The sequence below is a fragment of the Macaca fascicularis genome, chromosome 8 (assembly GCF_037993035.2).
Source record: "Macaca fascicularis isolate 582-1 chromosome 8, T2T-MFA8v1.1".
Taxonomy (NCBI): domain Eukaryota; kingdom Metazoa; phylum Chordata; class Mammalia; order Primates; family Cercopithecidae; genus Macaca; species Macaca fascicularis.
Genome location: NC_088382.1, coordinates 32,352,867 through 32,370,449, shown reverse-complemented (window position 1 = coordinate 32,370,449; position 17,583 = coordinate 32,352,867). Strand labels below are relative to the sequence as shown.

Here is a 17,583-nt window from a genome sequence, read left to right as displayed (position 1 = left end):
TTTCTCCTGTGTTTGTCTTGGGTATAGTAATTAACAGCTTACTTACAGTAATGAATTAACAGTGAATTCCGAAGAGCTTCGGATTCGCGTAGCTCCAGATCTAGGTCCTCTACTTGTTACCTATTGAGCACGTTTCTTACGCTTTCTAGGCCTAACTTGTGGGCCTAGAGGGAACTTGAAGAGGGAAATGATAGGATACAATTATCTCAGAGGGCTGTTGTGACGATAGACTGGGATAATACACCTGAGGTCTTAGAACATTTGCTGGCATACAGTAAGTACTCAATAAGTGGTAGCTGCTGCTGTTATCTCCCCAGTGAAAATTTCTTGGAAATTTTTTTTTTTTTAGTTTCTGAAGATTCAAAGTAAATGGATTAAAATCTCTAAAGGTGAATTTCGGTCAAAGACCATTTGAGAAAACTTCGTTTTTTATTCACGTACTAATTATATTAATTCAGCATCTAGTATGTAGTAATATAATTATGTTGTTTTACTCAGGAGATAATAGAGGATACATTAAAAAAAAAGAGGAAATATGAAAGGAAAAAAGTGAATAATAGAATATATCCTGGGGTGAGAAGTAAATCACATACTCTATATCTGCTTTATCCAGTTACATGGTAATAAGTGACATTTTTTTTGTGGTTGATCCTAGGGTACTATAGATTTTAGATTTAAGAGTCATTTCCTTATCCCCTGATTTTACTGTTTATATGAAGGGTTATTCTAGAACTATCCTTTTCTTGCTTTCTTTATTATGGGTATTAGCGATTGAATGCGGTTCAGCTTCCGTGCTAGTCATTCACTGTATGTGTTCAACATTTCTTCCCTTCCCCTCCTGCCTTCTTAGTTACTAGCACTCCCTCTCCAAATGATGATTTCTTCCCTTCCTCTCCTGCCTTCTTAGTTACTAGCACTCCCTCTCCAAATGATGGAAGCTAACATTTGAAGTCCTCTCTGTCACCTTAATCTCTCTCATCTTCACTTTGTTAGTGAAGTCTGTTCATTCATCTAGTGATTCTTATGTGACAGGACTTGTGCTAGGAACTGCAGACTCCCAAAGTAATTAGACATTATTCTTGCTATTCTAGAGCCCAAAGTTTATTATAATACAAATGGATAAAAGTAAATTAATTCCTGCCTAAGGCGAGGATAAGGAGAGCTGACTAAGAGGTAGTCAAGAGCAGATTATAAAGGAGCATACGTATCAAGCTGAGGAGTGTGCACCTCTCTTCATAGGCATCAAAGAACCACCAAAAAACTTGAAACACTGGTTGGGCATGGTGGCTCATGCCTGTAATCCCAGCACTTTGGGAGGCCAAGGCAGGCGGATCACTTGGGGTCAGGAGTTCGAGACCAGCCTGGCCAACATGATGAAACCCCGTGTCTACTAAAAATACAGAAATGAGCTGGGTGTGGTGATGTGCACCTGTAATCCCAGTTATTCAGGAGGCTGAGGCAGGAGAACTGCTCGAACCCGGGAGGCAGAGGTTGCAGTGAGCTGAAATCCTGGTGCTGCGCTCCAGCCTAGGTGATAGAGCAAGACTCCATTTGAAAATAAAAACAAAAACAAAAAAACTTTAAGTATTATAATTTATTACTTTTTTAACAAAGATTTTGTGTAGTTCAAAAATGGACACACATTCGTGGTATAAAATAAGGAAAAAAATATAAAATGAAAATCACCAGTAACCTCATTATTAACACTCTTTTTTATAATTTAATTTTTAATTGACAAATGAGAATTGTATATGTTTATGGAGTACAGTGTGTTTTGATCATGTATATATTATGGAATGATTATATCAAGCTAATTAACATATCCGTCACCTTACCCACTTACCTTTTTTTTTTTTTTTATGGTGCAGACATTTAAAATCTACTCTCAGCAATTTTGAAACACACACTGTGTTACTGACTATAGTCACCATGCTGTGCAATAGATCTCAAGAACTTACTCCTCCTAACGGAAACTTTGTACCCTTTGACTAACACCTCAACAAATATTCTTAATATTTTTGGTTTATATTATTAACTATGCTATCTGTGCTCTACAGTTTTCTCAGATGTCCTTTACTGGGTTTATTAGTTCCTTGTTTGCTAAGAGGGTTTTTTTAAAAAAAAAAAAACAACTTACGAATATTTAATTTTAATTTTATTGACTCTTTTTTCATGCGTTTATTGAAATGATCGTACTTCCTTCCTCTGCCCCCTTAGGCTGTCAATGTGATTAAAGTGCGAGCATCTTTTTTCCAGTGGTCAATAGCCTAGAAGCCCTGAGATAAGCCCAATTTTGTATTTTGAAATCATTAGATTCAGTTTATTGTCTTTTGTTTGTCTTTCTTCATGACAGACTGGTCTGTAGTTTTCCTTTCTTGCACAGTTAACATTTACTGAGTTTCTGCTGTTTGTGCCACATTCTGTGTAAGACAAATAGATTGTTCATATTTATGTGACTCTGCATTCTTTGTAGTAGCAAAGAGACATCCCACAATGTACCCTTTGAGTGATGTGATATTTAATCACATTATGAAGTTTTCTTCGCAGTGAAGATTTTAAAGTTTGGTTTAAATTCTTCTGGGATCAAGTCGGTTGGTTTTATTTATTTGGGGTCTTTCTTGAATTCATTGTATATTTTTATGGAGCAGAGCTGAGTCCTTTTTAAAAATAGGCTATTATTAAAAAAATCATTTCTTTGTTTTTCGTGAACAGAAGCCGTCAGACGTTGAAAGTCAGAGAGCATAGTGTGTTGGGACCTTATGTCGACGGACTTTCTAAACTGGCTGTCACAAGCTACAAGGTAACAACATCCTGTATGTGAACGACTTAAATTTAGTGTAGTAGGGTGGGCTCCCTTTCCTGGCTTACTTTGTTGTTTTTTAAAATTGCATATATAATAGCATCACTTAATAAATCCCTTTTTACAAAAATCCTAAAAATGAGGTAGTTGATCAGAGACCAGTGAATAAATATAGACTAAATAGGATGAGGCTTTTAAATGAGAAGTTATCAGACTTAGTGAATCTAAAGTGGGTTTGAATCAATCTAGAAAATTATGAATTTTATCTTTTGTTGTTGTTTTCCCATTCTGGGGCCCACTTATACTTCCTTTTGCAGTTAATGTTTTTACTTTAAGGCTCTTTATGTATCGTGTTGAATTTTTTCTTAAACATTATTCTTTTAATAGAAAATTGTGATTTTCAGTTTTTGGTGATGTGTGTCAGTTAGGATTGTGTTCAGTTGCATATAACATTAAAAAAATGTAACAGTTCTTTGAAACATGGATTATTACCTGTTTTGTCCATTGTATATTCTCAGTGTTTGAAAAGTACCTGCCCTGTGGTAGGTGCTTTCAGTATATATTGGAAAGTATGAATGAATGAATGATGATTGAAACAAGACTTTTAATGGGAAAGAAATATGGAGGTAGGCTCTCCAGGGCTGATATGGTGGCCCCAAATGTGTTATTAGGGACCTGGATTCCTTCCAGTGGTCAACATAGAGAGGTGTGGTAATGTCCTTATTCCCATAGTTCAAGATGGCTCTTAGAACCAACACGTGATAGCACGCCTACTCCCTGAAGGAGAATTCCCAGATGGCCTATTTTAATTTTAAATCTTACTCACTAAAATGTCATGTGGCCAGAGTGAGCTGCAAGGGCATCTGGGAAATGTAGTCTCTTACCTTGGCCATATGTGCCAAGTTGAAGATTGGGCTGTCTTACTGGAACGAAGTGAAGACTGGGTAATAGGAAGCATCTAGTCAACTTTCACACATACCATTTTTCTCACTCCTCATTAAGATCCTTGTAAGGCAGATGGGTATCATAGCTCTGCATTGTTGTTAATGCAATTAAAATCCAGGTTGGTTAACTGTTTTAGAGCTTATAACATTAAAAAAAAAAAAAAGAAAATCCCTTGACCTTCCTATTGTATTTTGTTGTTTCTCTTTTTTAGTAGTAGTAGCAACCAAGTGGTAAATCAATGCAGAAAATTAGTCTCTTGACATTCTAATTTTTAAAAACAGGTCTGCCGAGTTAATGGGTGCAGCACACCAACATGGCACATATATACATATGTAACAAACTGGCATGTTCTGCACATGTACCCTAGAAATTAAAGTATAGTAAAAATAAATAAATAAATAAAAAACAGGTCTGCTAAGATAGTAGTAGTCGGTGATATGCCTGGATGAAAGGAGAAATAACACAAGTTATTTAAGTTATTTGTGTTGCTTATTTGTATAATCTAATTTGTTTTAACAATAAATTTGTATTGCTTCTGTATTAAAGAAACTAAGTTTTTTCAAATTTCTATATTAGATGAGGTTGGCGTGGCATACTTATTCATCTTGTGTGACCAAAGGTGTAGCTTCTGAACTTTGAGTCAAAGCTGCCACCTCTGTACCTGTAGCAAATGATCTACTTTAAGTTTTCAGAGATGGTATTGGCTATTGTACTCCACGGGGCCCAATGTTCATTGAGAAACAAGAATGTTAACTCCAAATGTTGTTGACTTAGTAGCAAAACTTGTAATGCATTTTATAGTGTAGCAGGGTTTTAGTGTGTATTACACAAGTAAAGAAATGTGGGTCTATGATTTGTTTCCACTTAGGATATCGAGTCGTTGATGTCTGAGGGTAACAAATCTCGCACAGTTGCTGCAACCAACATGAACGAGGAGAGTAGCCGATCCCATGCAGTTTTCAAAATCACCCTCACACATACTCTCTACGATGTGAAGTCTGGGGTAGGTGTTCAGATGCATGACCTGTTTTTATATTTCTAAAGTGGATTGTGGTTTTTTTTTCTCTACAGGTGTTAGATGAATTAAAGTCCTGGCTAGACTTGTGTATCAATGAGGACTCTGGACAAGAAACAGAAGCCACTCTAGGTCAATAGAAAGGGATGTCATGTAGGGAAGCAGGTGATTCCAGGGTTGTTGGGACATCTGAGGAGGACCAGGTTCTAGACTGCCTCTTGAGGAATAACTTTCTGAACAGCACACATCTGGCCACCGGGGTGGTGCCACCTCTGAGGACATCTCTAGAACGCTGAGTTCCAGGCATACCCATAGCTGTGATCCAGGAAGCAGGAATAGAGAAGTTGCTTCGGTCCATGCTGCCGCCTCATAGCATCCTGGAACCTGGAGAATGTGCTTACATTTCCCTAGTCCCGCTGCCAGCAGAAAGAGCCAGAAAGTGGCAGCAGGCGGCCTATGCTCTACTTCTGCTTTTCAGCCTCTAGCAGGTGTATCCTGAGCCTGGGCTGCCAGGGAGTCTGAGAAGTGTGGGTTTAAGCTTTCCACCCACTCCCACTAAAGGAAGGTGGAGCAGAAGTTAAGTGGACCGATGGCCCACTGTCTGCCCCAGCAGTTTTTGAGTTTTAAACTGTGATGGCTAACTGAGTAAGCCAATGGTAATGCTCTCGCTTGCCCAGGCACTGTGCCTCACACCTGTAATCCCAGCACTTTGGGAGACCAAGGCCGGAGGATTGCTTGAGCCCAGGAGTTGGAGAACAGTCGGGTAACATAATAAGACTCCATTTCTACAGAATATTTGAAAATTAGCAAGGTGTGGGTGGTTCATGCCCATAGACCTAGTGACTAGGGAGGCTGAGGTGGGAGGATGAGTTGAGCCCAGGAGCTTGAGACTGCAGTGAGCTATGATTGCCCCACTGCACTGGGCAACAGAGCAAGACCCTGCCTCAAAAAAACAAAACAAAACAAAACTTCTAGCTGATTTAGCAGAGGTTCTTTTGCAGTGTTGCCTTCTGTAAAACACCATTAGAAGGAATAAATGACACTGGGGAAATTGTACTATAAAATCACTCGCTTTTGTAGAATAACTTTTTGAGTGTTTGGTTTTGAATCTTGTGAAGAGTAAACCCAGTCAGAGATACATGTGCTTCTGCTGCGTTGCAGACTTGTCTGTTGCCTAGTATATTTGCGTCTTCCCTCTTAATGTGAATTTTACATATTTTATTATGATGCCTACCCCCTAGTGTGTCCATTTCAAATACCAGAAGGTAAAATAATCACCCTGGCAAAGTGCTATACTTTGGCAGGATTTTCATCTGCTGAAAGCATATTTTTCTCCTTTTACCATCACAGCAAGATTAGTGTAACAACAAAAAGTTCTTTGTTTCTTATTTCCTTTTCAGCATAAAACAAAAAACATACTGAGGACTTTTTTTTTTTTTTTTTTTAAACTAAAAGTGCTTTTGATTTGGGATGCTGAATATCCTTTTGTTAACAGCATGTTTATTTATGGAAATGTCTATTTTAAAGGAAGGCTTTAAAAATGATTCAGTCTGTAGATTTTGGTATTGGTTTCCTACATTTCTTGTATTGCTATTGAAGTACAAAGTATGTTACATGTATGTGCTTGATAAGAAAACACTTTTGATAACGATATCTTTGTGTCTGTATGTATATAATATCTTAACTAGAAAAAGATATAAATCTAACACCCGACATGAAATGGAATTATATATGAATAAGATGTAAATGTTACAAAATATTTTGAGATTTTGAGGGATTCTTCTATTGTATAAAGGTCAGTTGTTTTTTTATGTCAGAATTGCAAGTGTTTTGTCTCAGGATTATTGATAAATATCCATGAAATTTTAAACACAGTTTCCAATAATAGTAAAATTTAACTCTTAGAAGTACTTTTGTATACTACTCTGGAAATTTCCTTGGGCACCCTTCAAAATGGCTCATTTTGGAGGCACTGTTTTTCTGAGATAATTAGCTTTCATCCTGGCTGGATTAGTAGTTTTATAAATTTTCTGTGTCTCCATCATTAGATTGTACAGTTTTCTTACAGTGTGTTATAGCAGCACAAAATAATTTTGAAGTAATGGTAAATACTTTTAATAAAGGGTTTAGATCATAAATTCATTTAGTTGCGACAGAACTGCTTTTTGTATTGCTTTTTAAGAGACAGGGTCTCACTGTGTCGCTCAGGTTGGAATGCAGAAGTGCAGTCATAGCTCACTGTGGCCTGGAACTTCTGGGCTCAAGTGAACTCCCACCTCAGTTTCCCAAGTAGCTGGGACTATAGGTACGCACCACCATGGCCAGCTATTTTTTTTTTTTTTTAATTTTTTGTGGAGACAGGATTTTGCTGTGTTGCCCAGGCTGTTCTTGAAATCCTGGGCTCAGGTGATCCCCATTCCTTGTCCTCCCAAAGTGCTGGGATTACTGGCATGAACCACCACAACTGGCCTTGTGTTCCTGTTTATTAGCACTGATTGATTTCCTTTGTAGACATCTGGAGAGAAAGTGGGCAAACTGAGCCTGGTGGATTTAGCTGGCAGTGAACGAGCAACGAAGACGGGCGCTGCAGGGGACAGGCTGAAGGAAGGGAGCAACATTAACAAGTAAGTGCTCTCAAGCTTATTTGTATTGCTTTGTTGATTTGATAGCCAATGAGGGAACATCTGTGGTTATTAAAATAATAAGGTGATTTGGAATTTTTTTCTGGTATTTTCAATGGCCCTGGGCTCATATGAGGTTTTGTTGAGATGCCTGATGGGGCGAAAGAGCACAGCCTCAGGTCAGGGTTTCTCAACAGTGGCCCTGTTGCTGTTTTGGGTCAGGTAGTTCTTTTCATGGGAAGGGTGATCCTGTGCTTTGTAGAGTGTCTAGCTGCATCCCTGGCTTCTCCCCACTAGATGGCGATAGTAGCTGCCACCTCTTCCCCCACCCCTAGGTGTGTCAACCCAAGCTCACTTTCAATATCCATGGCTGTTCCTTGTGGGGACACAGTCACCCTCCAGTTGAGAACCTCTGGTTTAGCTACAGAGAAGATCAAAGATAACTGGTCTCTCAGAGTGGAGCTGTTGAAACTTGACCTGTGTGTTGCTCTTTGGACAAACATGTACTAACCACATTGAGCTTTTCCTTTATTAGACACTGTCGTGCTTGTCCAAGTCCAAGAAGCTGAGACTTTACCGAGTAATATTTTGTTCACCAGTTCCTTCATGTGGGCTCATTTTAGGTTTTGTTGAGATGCCTCATGGGGCCGAAGAGCACAGACTCAGTCAGGTCAGGGTTTCTCAGCAGTGGCCCTATTGCTGTTTTGGGTCAGGTAATTCTTTTCATGGAAGGGGTGATCCTGTGCTACGAATAATACGAAGTAATATTTTGTTTACCAGTTCCTTCATATGGGCTTCAAATTTTCTCCCTCAAGCCGAATCGTTAGCTCATTATGGGTAGGAAGCTTTTCTGTCCTTGTGGCTCCCAGAAGGACACATAGGAGTCATAAACCAAATGGAGATGATAGAACACCATCACCCAGATGCTATCCTATTATTGAATCTCATATATATAATTTTTGCTTTGTACTATGGTTTAATTACTGTGTTTCTGGCTTGCTTTCTTAGAGATATGTGGTTTTGGTATTATATTGACCTGAAGATTTATAGCTCACATTTTTATGTACTACAAAATACTGGGCTAAGCATTTTTATTGCTTATAGTGGTATTGGGGAAAATAGCTATTTCGAGTTGTGTGCTTTTGAACTGAGCAGCAAAGTGCTGACAGGGTGCTGCTCACATGCAGGTACAAGGGCATCTTGGTGTTCAATCTTTGTGCTAAAATGTGACATTTGATATATTGTTGTACCATGCAGGTCCCTCACAACCCTCGGTCTGGTTATCTCAGCTCTTGCAGATCAGAGTGCTGGCAAAAACAAGAATAAATTTGTTCCATATCGTGACTCAGTTCTCACTTGGCTGCTCAAAGTAAGTTTGTTTTTTTTCTTCATGGCAAACTTTTGGTGGTTGGCAAGAAGAAAGGAAAAAAGAGTAGACTGTTAATCCCTTCCAGGTATCATTTCCTCCATCGGTGTGCAAATGTATAATTATTAGGCTCTTATGGTAATGACATTTTTGATGGAATAAACATAGGTTTTTTTTCCTAGCAATTCACATTCCAGCTTACTAGAACCTGGATGCAGTGAGGTTGCTGGACGCGCACGGAATCACACGATTGCTTCTGGAGATTTGGGGGAGTAGAGAAAGGGCCTTCTGCTAATCTGACTGCTGTGTGAGTCATGGAGGAGGAGCCTCCGCTGCCCTCACACTCAAGTGGGCCACCCTGGCCTACCACAGACTCCTTTTCTTGGGCTAACATTTTGGAGCTTGTTTTCTGTTTAACTTCAGTGCATTCAGACCTTGGTTTCTGTTTAGCTTTCTCATGATGGCTTTAATTTGCTTTTGGCTTCTTAAAGGTGTTGTTAAAGGCTGCAGAGTAGGGCACACAGTCATTCATTAATTGATTGATTCTGTATGAACAAGAGCAATGGAAGTGAGAAAGAAGAAAGTCAACGTGCAGTGGTAGGAGGAGAACGTAGCCTCCATTTTAAAACAGAGGAAAACAGAGGGCACTTCTTGCGCTCTGTGGCTCATGAGGGAGATAAGATGTGAACACACAATATTAGAACCTGAATTTGTGATAGATCATGACAGAGATGGTGATAACATGTAATAGGAATTTGGTGAAAAAAGAGAGACTTATTTCCAGCTTCCTCCAGCCCTCCGGAGCCCCTTTAGTCTTCATAAGGTGGTGTGGTGAGTTGGATATTGGACTGGGAATTAGAGGATATAAGTTGCAGTGACAATTTAACCCATTTATAGGGGTGTCATCTGACTAAATCCTTTAATACTCTTTTTTTTTTCTATTTTTAAAATGGAGAAATAATTTTATGTGCCCTGTTTAATTTTGTGATGCTCTATTTTCTTATTGATCAAGAATTTGTTGAATACCTGGCATGCATTGCATTGGGAGTTGAAAGTACTAAGATGAGTTCAACACGGGCCGCCCCAGTAGCTTAGTAGAGGACATAGTTACTGATTTAGTCCATAGCATGTATAAAAAACAGCCTTTGTGAAATGAATTAGGGGTTTCTCCTGGTTTCTACCTCCTCTCAAGATTTACTAGTGTTCAACTTTTTAATTCAAAACTCCGCACACTGTTTGAGTATGTTTTGTTAAAATAAAACATTCTTTATGTAAATGTCAGTGTGTTCTTTCTTAAATGTAATGCTAAAATTCAATAAATTGGCCACAGTAGAAAATCAGGTCCAATTACTTCCTTTGGCCAAAATGCAGTACTGTTAGAAATTTAAACAAAAGTGTAAACAAATTTTGATAATTAAAACCACTTGTAAAGGTTTGTCATGCAACCTCACAAACATCAGATAGTAAGAGATAATTTTTAGGAACAAAATTAAAACACCTTGGCCTGCCATAAAGACAATTCTAACCTTTAGTCTTTTAAAGTAGTACATTATTATTCAGATTTTGTTATTTGAATCACTGATGCCAGCCTATATAACTAAACACCTCAGTGCTTTTAACCTAAAAAAAAAAATTTACTTTTCCTTCCTGTCTCAAACAGCATAAGCACTTCTACTTCTGTAAGACTAACAGAAATGTTTTGTAGTTTTTTTCTGTAGAATAATTAGAAAAACAAGCAAACTGCAAAATTCAAGACTTTGGAGGATGAATATAATTATTCTTTTTCATAAAAGCCATTAAAATTAGTGAATAAACTTGCAGTTATATAGGATACTAAGTCTGGATATCTAATGGGCAGTATAAGGACTATAGTTAATAACATTGTATCGTATACAAAAAAAAATTTTGCTATATTTTAGGTGTGCTTCTCACAAAAGGTAACCGTGTAAGGTGATGGATGTATTCATTTGTTTGTAGTAATCAATGATATTAGTATGTTTACATATATCAAACATGCTTTACACCTTAAACATATGTATTAAAAAATTTTTTTTTAATTGTTTCATTACCAAAGGAACTTTTTTTTTTTTTTTTTTTTTTTTTTTTTTTTTGAGACAGAGCCTTGCTCTGTTACCCAGGCTGGAGTTTAGTGGTGCAGTCTCAGCCCACTGCAACCTGCACCTCCTGGTTCAAGTGATTCTTCTGCTTCAGCCTCCCGAGTAGGATTACAGGTGCGCACTGCCACACCTGGCTAATTTTTTTACTTTTAGTAGAGACAGGGTTTTGCCATGTTCACCAGGCTGGTCTTGAACTCCTGATCTCAAGTGATCCATGCACCTCAGCCTCCCAAAGTGCTGGGATTACAGGCATGAGCCACCGCAACTGGTCAGGAATTTTTTTTTAAATATATAAGAAGTCTTTTTTTTTTTTTTTTTTTTTTTGAGACGGGGGGTCTCTGTTGTGCAGTCATAACTCACTACAGTCTAGAACTCCTGGACTCAAGTGATCCTCCCACATCAGCCTCCTTGGGTAGTTGGGACTACAGGTATGCACCACGATATGTAGGAATTTTTTTTTTTTTAAATTTTTAGTAGAGATGAGGTCTCACTATGTTGCCCAGGCTGGTCTTGAACTCCTGGCCTTAAGCATCCTCCTGCCTTGGCCTCCCAAACTGCCAGGATTACAGTTGTGAGTCACCATGCCTGTCCTCTAGAAGAAATCTTGATAAGATGCTTCCTCAAACTTTCCACAGAAACATTTCCTGATCATACATTGTCCTTGTTTCAGTGTTGCTACTTGAGTCCATTTAAAACAACAAGTATCTTTTGTTGGTCTGACATAGAGGCTAACGCCTGTAATCCCAACACTTTGGGAGGCCAAGACGGGAGGATCAGGTGAGGTCAGGAGTTTGAGACCAGCCTGACCAACATGGTGAAACCCTGCCTGTACTAAAAATACAAAAATTGGCTGGGTGTGGTGGTGCATGCCTGTAATGCCAGCTACTCGGGGGGCTGAGAGAGGAGAATCGCTTGAACCCAAGAGGAGGAGGTTGCAGTGAGCCGATAACGTGCCACTGCACTCCAGCCTGGTGACAGAGTGGGACTCCCTCTCAAAAAAAAAAAAAAAAAAAAAAAAACACCAGAAAACAAGAACTATCTTTTGTTAATCGACACAGTGAAAATGGCATGGGTAATCACTGGGTGGCTTCAGTGGGCTGGAGGCCAGGAGCACCCGTTGCAGGAGTGTCTGGTGCCATACCAAGGGCTTCATGGACATCATCTCATTTCCTTCTTAGAACGGAAAGGGTGGTGTTCCCAGTAGTCAGATGAGACAGAGGGTGCAGAACTAGTGAATGGCAGGATCGGGATTGGAATCAGCACTGACTTGACTGTGCAGCTATTTTTGCCAAGGTTGTGCTCATCTTATCAAAGGTTATTTTCATTAGAAGGATACTCACTTGATATTTACCAGTCTTTGATAGAAAATAATGAAAAAAAAACTGTTCATAATACTTGAGCTTGAAGAATGAAACCATAACATTTTTTAAAAGGTCACTTAATCTGCTATTCAGTTAACTTAGGTTATAATTACAACTTTCATGTATTAAAAATAAGTCCCGTGTTTGCTGAATATTTGACATTATTTTTTTCCTTAAAAATGTATGTGATCTGGCTGGGCATGGGGCTCACACCTGTAATCCCAGCACTTTGGGAGGCTGAGGTGGACATATCACCTGAGGCCAGGAGTTTGAGACCAGCCTGGCCAACATGGTGAAGCCCCCATCTCTACTAAAAATACAGAAATGAGCTGGGAGTGGTGGTGTGCACCTGTAATCCCAGCTACCTGGGAGGCTGAGGCAGGAGAATCACTTGAACCCAGGAGGTAGAGGTAGTAGTGAGCGAAGACCATGCCACTGCACTCCAGCCTAGGCAACAGAGTGAGACTCCATCTCAAAAAAAAAAAAAAAGAAATGTATATGATTTTTTTTTTAACATCATTTAGCCTTCACAGAAGATCGTAAATAGGGGTATTTTTTGCAAAACATGTTCCAGAGCTTAAGCAGTTTTCCCAGAGCCCTCTCCAAATTGGTGGAAATGCAGATTCTTTTCCTTTAAAGTGGGTTTCAGGTCCCTGTTGCTTTTTCCTTCTTAAATTCTTAGTCTGACTCATCCAGATCCTACTTTGACATGGGCATACTTCCTGTATTCTCCAGAATAATTTCCATTGAACTTGTAAAACTGCCCATCTTCTATAACATTTTCAGTTTCCCAGGGTCTTTTTTTTTTTCTGCCTCGTATTTGCATTGTAATTGTGTTGTGCTCTTAATGTGTGTAACATCTGAGAATGAGAGAAGCTGTGGCTCCTCTTGGTGAGTTGGTCCGCATTGGATGTGAGTGCTCTTCTCCCAGGGAGGATGGAACAACCATTAAACGAGGGTTATGCATTCGCTAAGTGGTTAGTAGAGAACTGTTTCATATTAAGATGATTTTTGGTCCTCTGAATAACCATCTAAATGTGGGCCTCTTAACATGAAGTAATTTCTGGTAATGAGTGCTCAGATGATGAGTACCTTTCTAATTCATCTCCCTCTTTTTGTTCCTACTGCCACCTCCCTAATGAAGGCCACTTTCATCTGTCGCTTGGATGACAGTCATTTCCCTCAAGCTTTCTTAGTCCAGTCCTTTCTCCATGGTTAGGTTGCAACATCTTTTTAAATTAATACTCTTAACCCTCAGTCTCTTCAGTAACTTCCACAGGCACTTAGGATAAAGTCCAAATTCTATTTTTTTTCGTTTTTGTATAAACAGGGTCTCACTATGTTGGCCAGGCTGGTCTTGAACTTCTGGACTCAAGTGATCCTCCTATCTCGGCCTCCCACGGTGCTGAGATTACAGGCATGAGCCACTGCACCCAGCCACAGAGTCCAAATTCTTTAATGGCGTGTGACTTACAAGGTCCTTCATGAGCTGACCACCTTTACTTTTTATTGTTCATCGTGTGCTTCTTGGTGTTACAAACTCCAGCTAGGTGATGAGTGTTGTCTTACCTCTAGGACTTTACTCTTGTTTCACTTGAAACATGCTTTCCCCTCCCATCTCTTCAGTCTCTCCTGCCTCCTCTCAGACCCTCTCCCTTTACCTGGGTAATGCTTCTCTATTTTTGAGTCTCACGTGTCACTTTCTGTGAGAGTCTTCCTTAACCTTTCAAGATTTGGCTCTCTGCTGTTTGTTTTAGACCATATTGTATTTATCCCTATCATCTTAGTTCCTGTTATATAATGTTTGCTTACCAGCATCCTCCCTAGATGGTGAACTCCAGGAAGAGTCGAATGAATGAATAATTTCAGCTCTGCTCTGAACCAGCTCTGTGACCTTTGAAAAGTCTGTCGTTTTCCTGGGTCTCACTTTCTCATCTGTAAAATGAAATAATTTGATTATATGTCTTCACAGAGTTCTTTCAGCTTTTAAAAATTCTGACTTCCAAAAGTAAATTCTATCCTATGTCTAATTTGCAGTTGCCACTCTTGAAACAAACCTCGTCTGATTTGCCCAATTAAACAGTTAAAGAGTAAACAAGACACTTTCTACTTTTTCCTTGAATGAGTGCCAGTTCTTTTGTTGTGATTTCCTTTTTGCTGATGGCATGAGGTCATTTTTAACATAAGGGTATTGTTACTCCATGAACAAGGGCTTTTAAAATATCAAGCATTTGTTGTTTGCCAGGTTTCCTTTTCTCAGCATAAATTGGAGCACAATATACATGCTTTTCTCCTTTGGTAGTTGTTGTTACAGATCCCCTTTCTTTTTTTTTTTTTTTTTTTTTTAAATTTATTTATTATTATTATACTTTAAGTTGTAGGGTACATGTGCATAACGTGCAGGTTTGTTACATATGTATACTTGTGCCATGTTGCTGTGCTGCACCCATCAACTCGTCATTTACATCAGGTATAACTCCCAAAGCAATCCCTCCCCCCTCCCCCCTCCCCATGATAGGCCCCGGTGTGTGATGTTCCCCTTCCTGAGTCCTTTGTAGGGACTTGGATGCAGCTGGAATACAGATCCCCTTTCAACTGACAGCATTTGCTGTTCACGTGGGCTGACAGTGTGCTGTGGTTCTCAGAGGACAGCGCGATGCTGCTGGTGAACCAAACAGCAATGAGATTGAATTCCTGTGCTCTTGTTATATCACATTTGAATTTCATTCATGTGCATGGGACTCTTCGTGAATTTTTTCTGGAAGTTGCCAAATCTGGAGCACCAGCTATGTGAGATTAGTGTCTAGAAGTGAAGAGCGAAGCAAACAGTCATGGCTTTTACCTCCTAAAGTCCAAATTAGTTATAGTTCTTTCTGTGTCATGCATTAAATTATATTTTCTTCAACAATATAATTATGTTTTCTGTGGAAAACCAAACTTTCACTGTATATGAATAAGGGACATACTGTCTGTGATCATACTGACCTTTTAGTAACACCTTAGGAATCATTTTGTTTCTGAAACTAGGGCAAGATAATTTGGAAAGATATCAGGTCACCTTATTCAATCTTCAGACCTGAATTTTCTCTGTGTTACCAAATGTGTATTGTGGGCAGTGGAAATCATGTTGGACTTGAAGGCAGAATCTAACTGGGCTAGGATATTGTTCAACTTACCAGTTCTAGATTTTTAGGCAGAGTGCAAGATTTAACCTCCATTGTCCAAACGGACCTGTTTCTCACCGATAAAACCAGGCTCTGTGATAAACTGAATTCACAAAAGGTGGAGACCTAAGTAAAATAAAGTGCGTGCCCAAAGACTGGAGAAATCACAGATTGTTCCAACACATTTTAGTTGTAATAAGATTGGCAAAGTCTTCAAAAGCAGTTTTCCATAGGTTAATGCTGCCCCAAAGGAGAGTTAGCTTTCTTATGCTCTAGTGAATTCCCCATTACTGGCCCGTTGCAGTGTTCCCTCTAATCTTGAGAGTCTGTCATTCAGTGACATTCTGTTACCAAAAAGAGTATATTCAATCTTTTTGTTTGTTTGCTTTGATACTTTGTCTCAGCCTGGGTTGCTGTCCTAGTGTATGAGTAGTTACCTATTGCTTGTAACACATTACCCCCAAAATGGAACAGCTGGAAACAAGTCATTTATTGTCTCAGGGTTTCCATAGGTCAAGACTCCGGGGGCGTGCAGCTTAACAACCTGGCTCTAGCCGGGTTGTTTCACGTGGATGTAATTAAAGTGTTGGGGATGGGGGTGCCATCATCATCTCAAGGCATGACCAGTGTGGGGAGGTGTCTGCTCACTTACATGGTTGTCAGCAGGGTCCAGAAGATCTGCTTCCAAACGCATTCCTGTGGGCCTGTCTTCATAGGGCCACCTCACTTCACGGCAGCCCGTTTCCCCTCGAGTGAAAGAAAACACCCAAAACAGAAGCCACCATCTTCTTTGAATCTCCCCTTAAAAGTGACATGCCATCACTTTCATTCCTTGGAGACCGATGAGTAAGTCCTGGCCACACTCAAGGTGTGGGTACCAGGAGGTCACCTGCACGGGCAGCCTTGTCTGTGGTGCAGTACAGCATGGTGGGCTTGATGTCCCAAGTCTAGTTTTGTGCCTGAGTTATATCTCTCTATTTTTAATGTTCTCAAGCAAGGGTCATTTTTTCATTCTGTTGGAAGCCAGTCAGTCCTCAAGCTGTTTCACTGCACTTCGCAGTTTGAGTATCGTGAAGACAGTATCTCTTCTCAGGACCGTTGTCCGAATGGCGGAAGTGTTTCTGTAGAACTTGTAACGTTAGTAGCTTTTGAAGTGCTATCAGAGGGAAGAAAATGAAATGGCTTTAACATATTTTTTGTAAGATTGTAATTGTACCTTATGTTGTAAAAACTTTACAAGGCGCTTGATAGCTTGTAACAGCAACTTTCTGAGCCGTTATTAGGCTTCACAGAGACTCCCAGTGCAGGGGGTTGTGGAGGAGCTTGCCAAATAAGTATCATGCTTGTTCCTCTAAGGAAGATGTTGGAGGCATTTAAGGAGTCCTTTTTTATTCCGAGTAGTCTGTGTTCTTGTGGTCTCATCTTGCTTATAAAATAGGGCAGATAGCTTAGAATTAATTTTTGTTACCCTGAGATAAAGGTAGGTTTCATGACATTTCCCTGTCCTTTATCAAAGGCTAAAACTCCCTCTTTTTAGTACAATGGCTTGGCAGAGAAGACACAGCACAGGACCCAAGTCCGTACACCTGCATTTTAGCCCTGGCTCTGTCACTGAACGTGTCGGACCCGGGGAAATTTGTTCACCATTTCTGATTTCAGGTTTCTCATATGATGTCTTGTTTCAACTTTAATATGCTACTCAACTTTCTTTTTTCTCCTGTAGGACAGCCTTGGGGGTAACAGCAAGACTGCCATGGTGGCTACTGTGAGTCCTGCAGCTGATAACTATGATGAAACCCTCTCAACTCTGCGGTATGCAGATCGAGCCAAGCACATTGTTAACCACGCTGTGGTGAACGAGGACCCTAATGCCCGAATTATCCGGGATCTCCGGGAAGAAGTTGAGAAACTCCGGGAGCAGCTGACCAAAGCAGAGGTAGGAGGCACAACCGCGTGTGCCCTGTGAGTCCAGAAAGAGGAGTCAGCCTGGAGCTTGAATTTTCTTCCCCTGGGCTGTGAGGGATGAGTACTCTACTTTGTGAATCCAAAGAGGTTTTACAGATATGAAAAAGATTGAACAGCAACAAATAAAGACAATTGAGAAAATGTTTGCATTTCTATTCAGGCAGCAGACAAAAGAGAGGTAGAATAGAATAGGAGAGGAAGAGAGATGCTGGAGACCTTGTGTATATAA

At 39.8% G+C, this 17,583-nt stretch overlaps 1 protein-coding gene across 5 annotated transcripts in view; it reads left to right on the top strand.

Annotated features, from left to right (window-relative positions):
* KIF13B (kinesin family member 13B) overlaps positions 1 to 17,583 on the top strand; it is a 194,130-nt gene that overhangs the window by 78,277 nt on the left and 98,270 nt on the right. For all 5 annotated transcript variants that reach the window (XM_074000589.1, XM_005562969.4, XM_045399003.3 and 2 more), the window contains 5 exons: positions 2,713 to 2,800; positions 4,614 to 4,748; positions 7,272 to 7,384; positions 8,639 to 8,750; positions 17,113 to 17,325. In XM_074000589.1, coding sequence (XP_073856690.1) covers positions 2,713 to 2,800; positions 4,614 to 4,748; positions 7,272 to 7,384; positions 8,639 to 8,750; positions 17,113 to 17,325 — 661 coding nt within the window. The remainder of the gene's footprint in view (positions 1 to 2,712; positions 2,801 to 4,613; positions 4,749 to 7,271; positions 7,385 to 8,638; positions 8,751 to 17,112; positions 17,326 to 17,583) is intronic.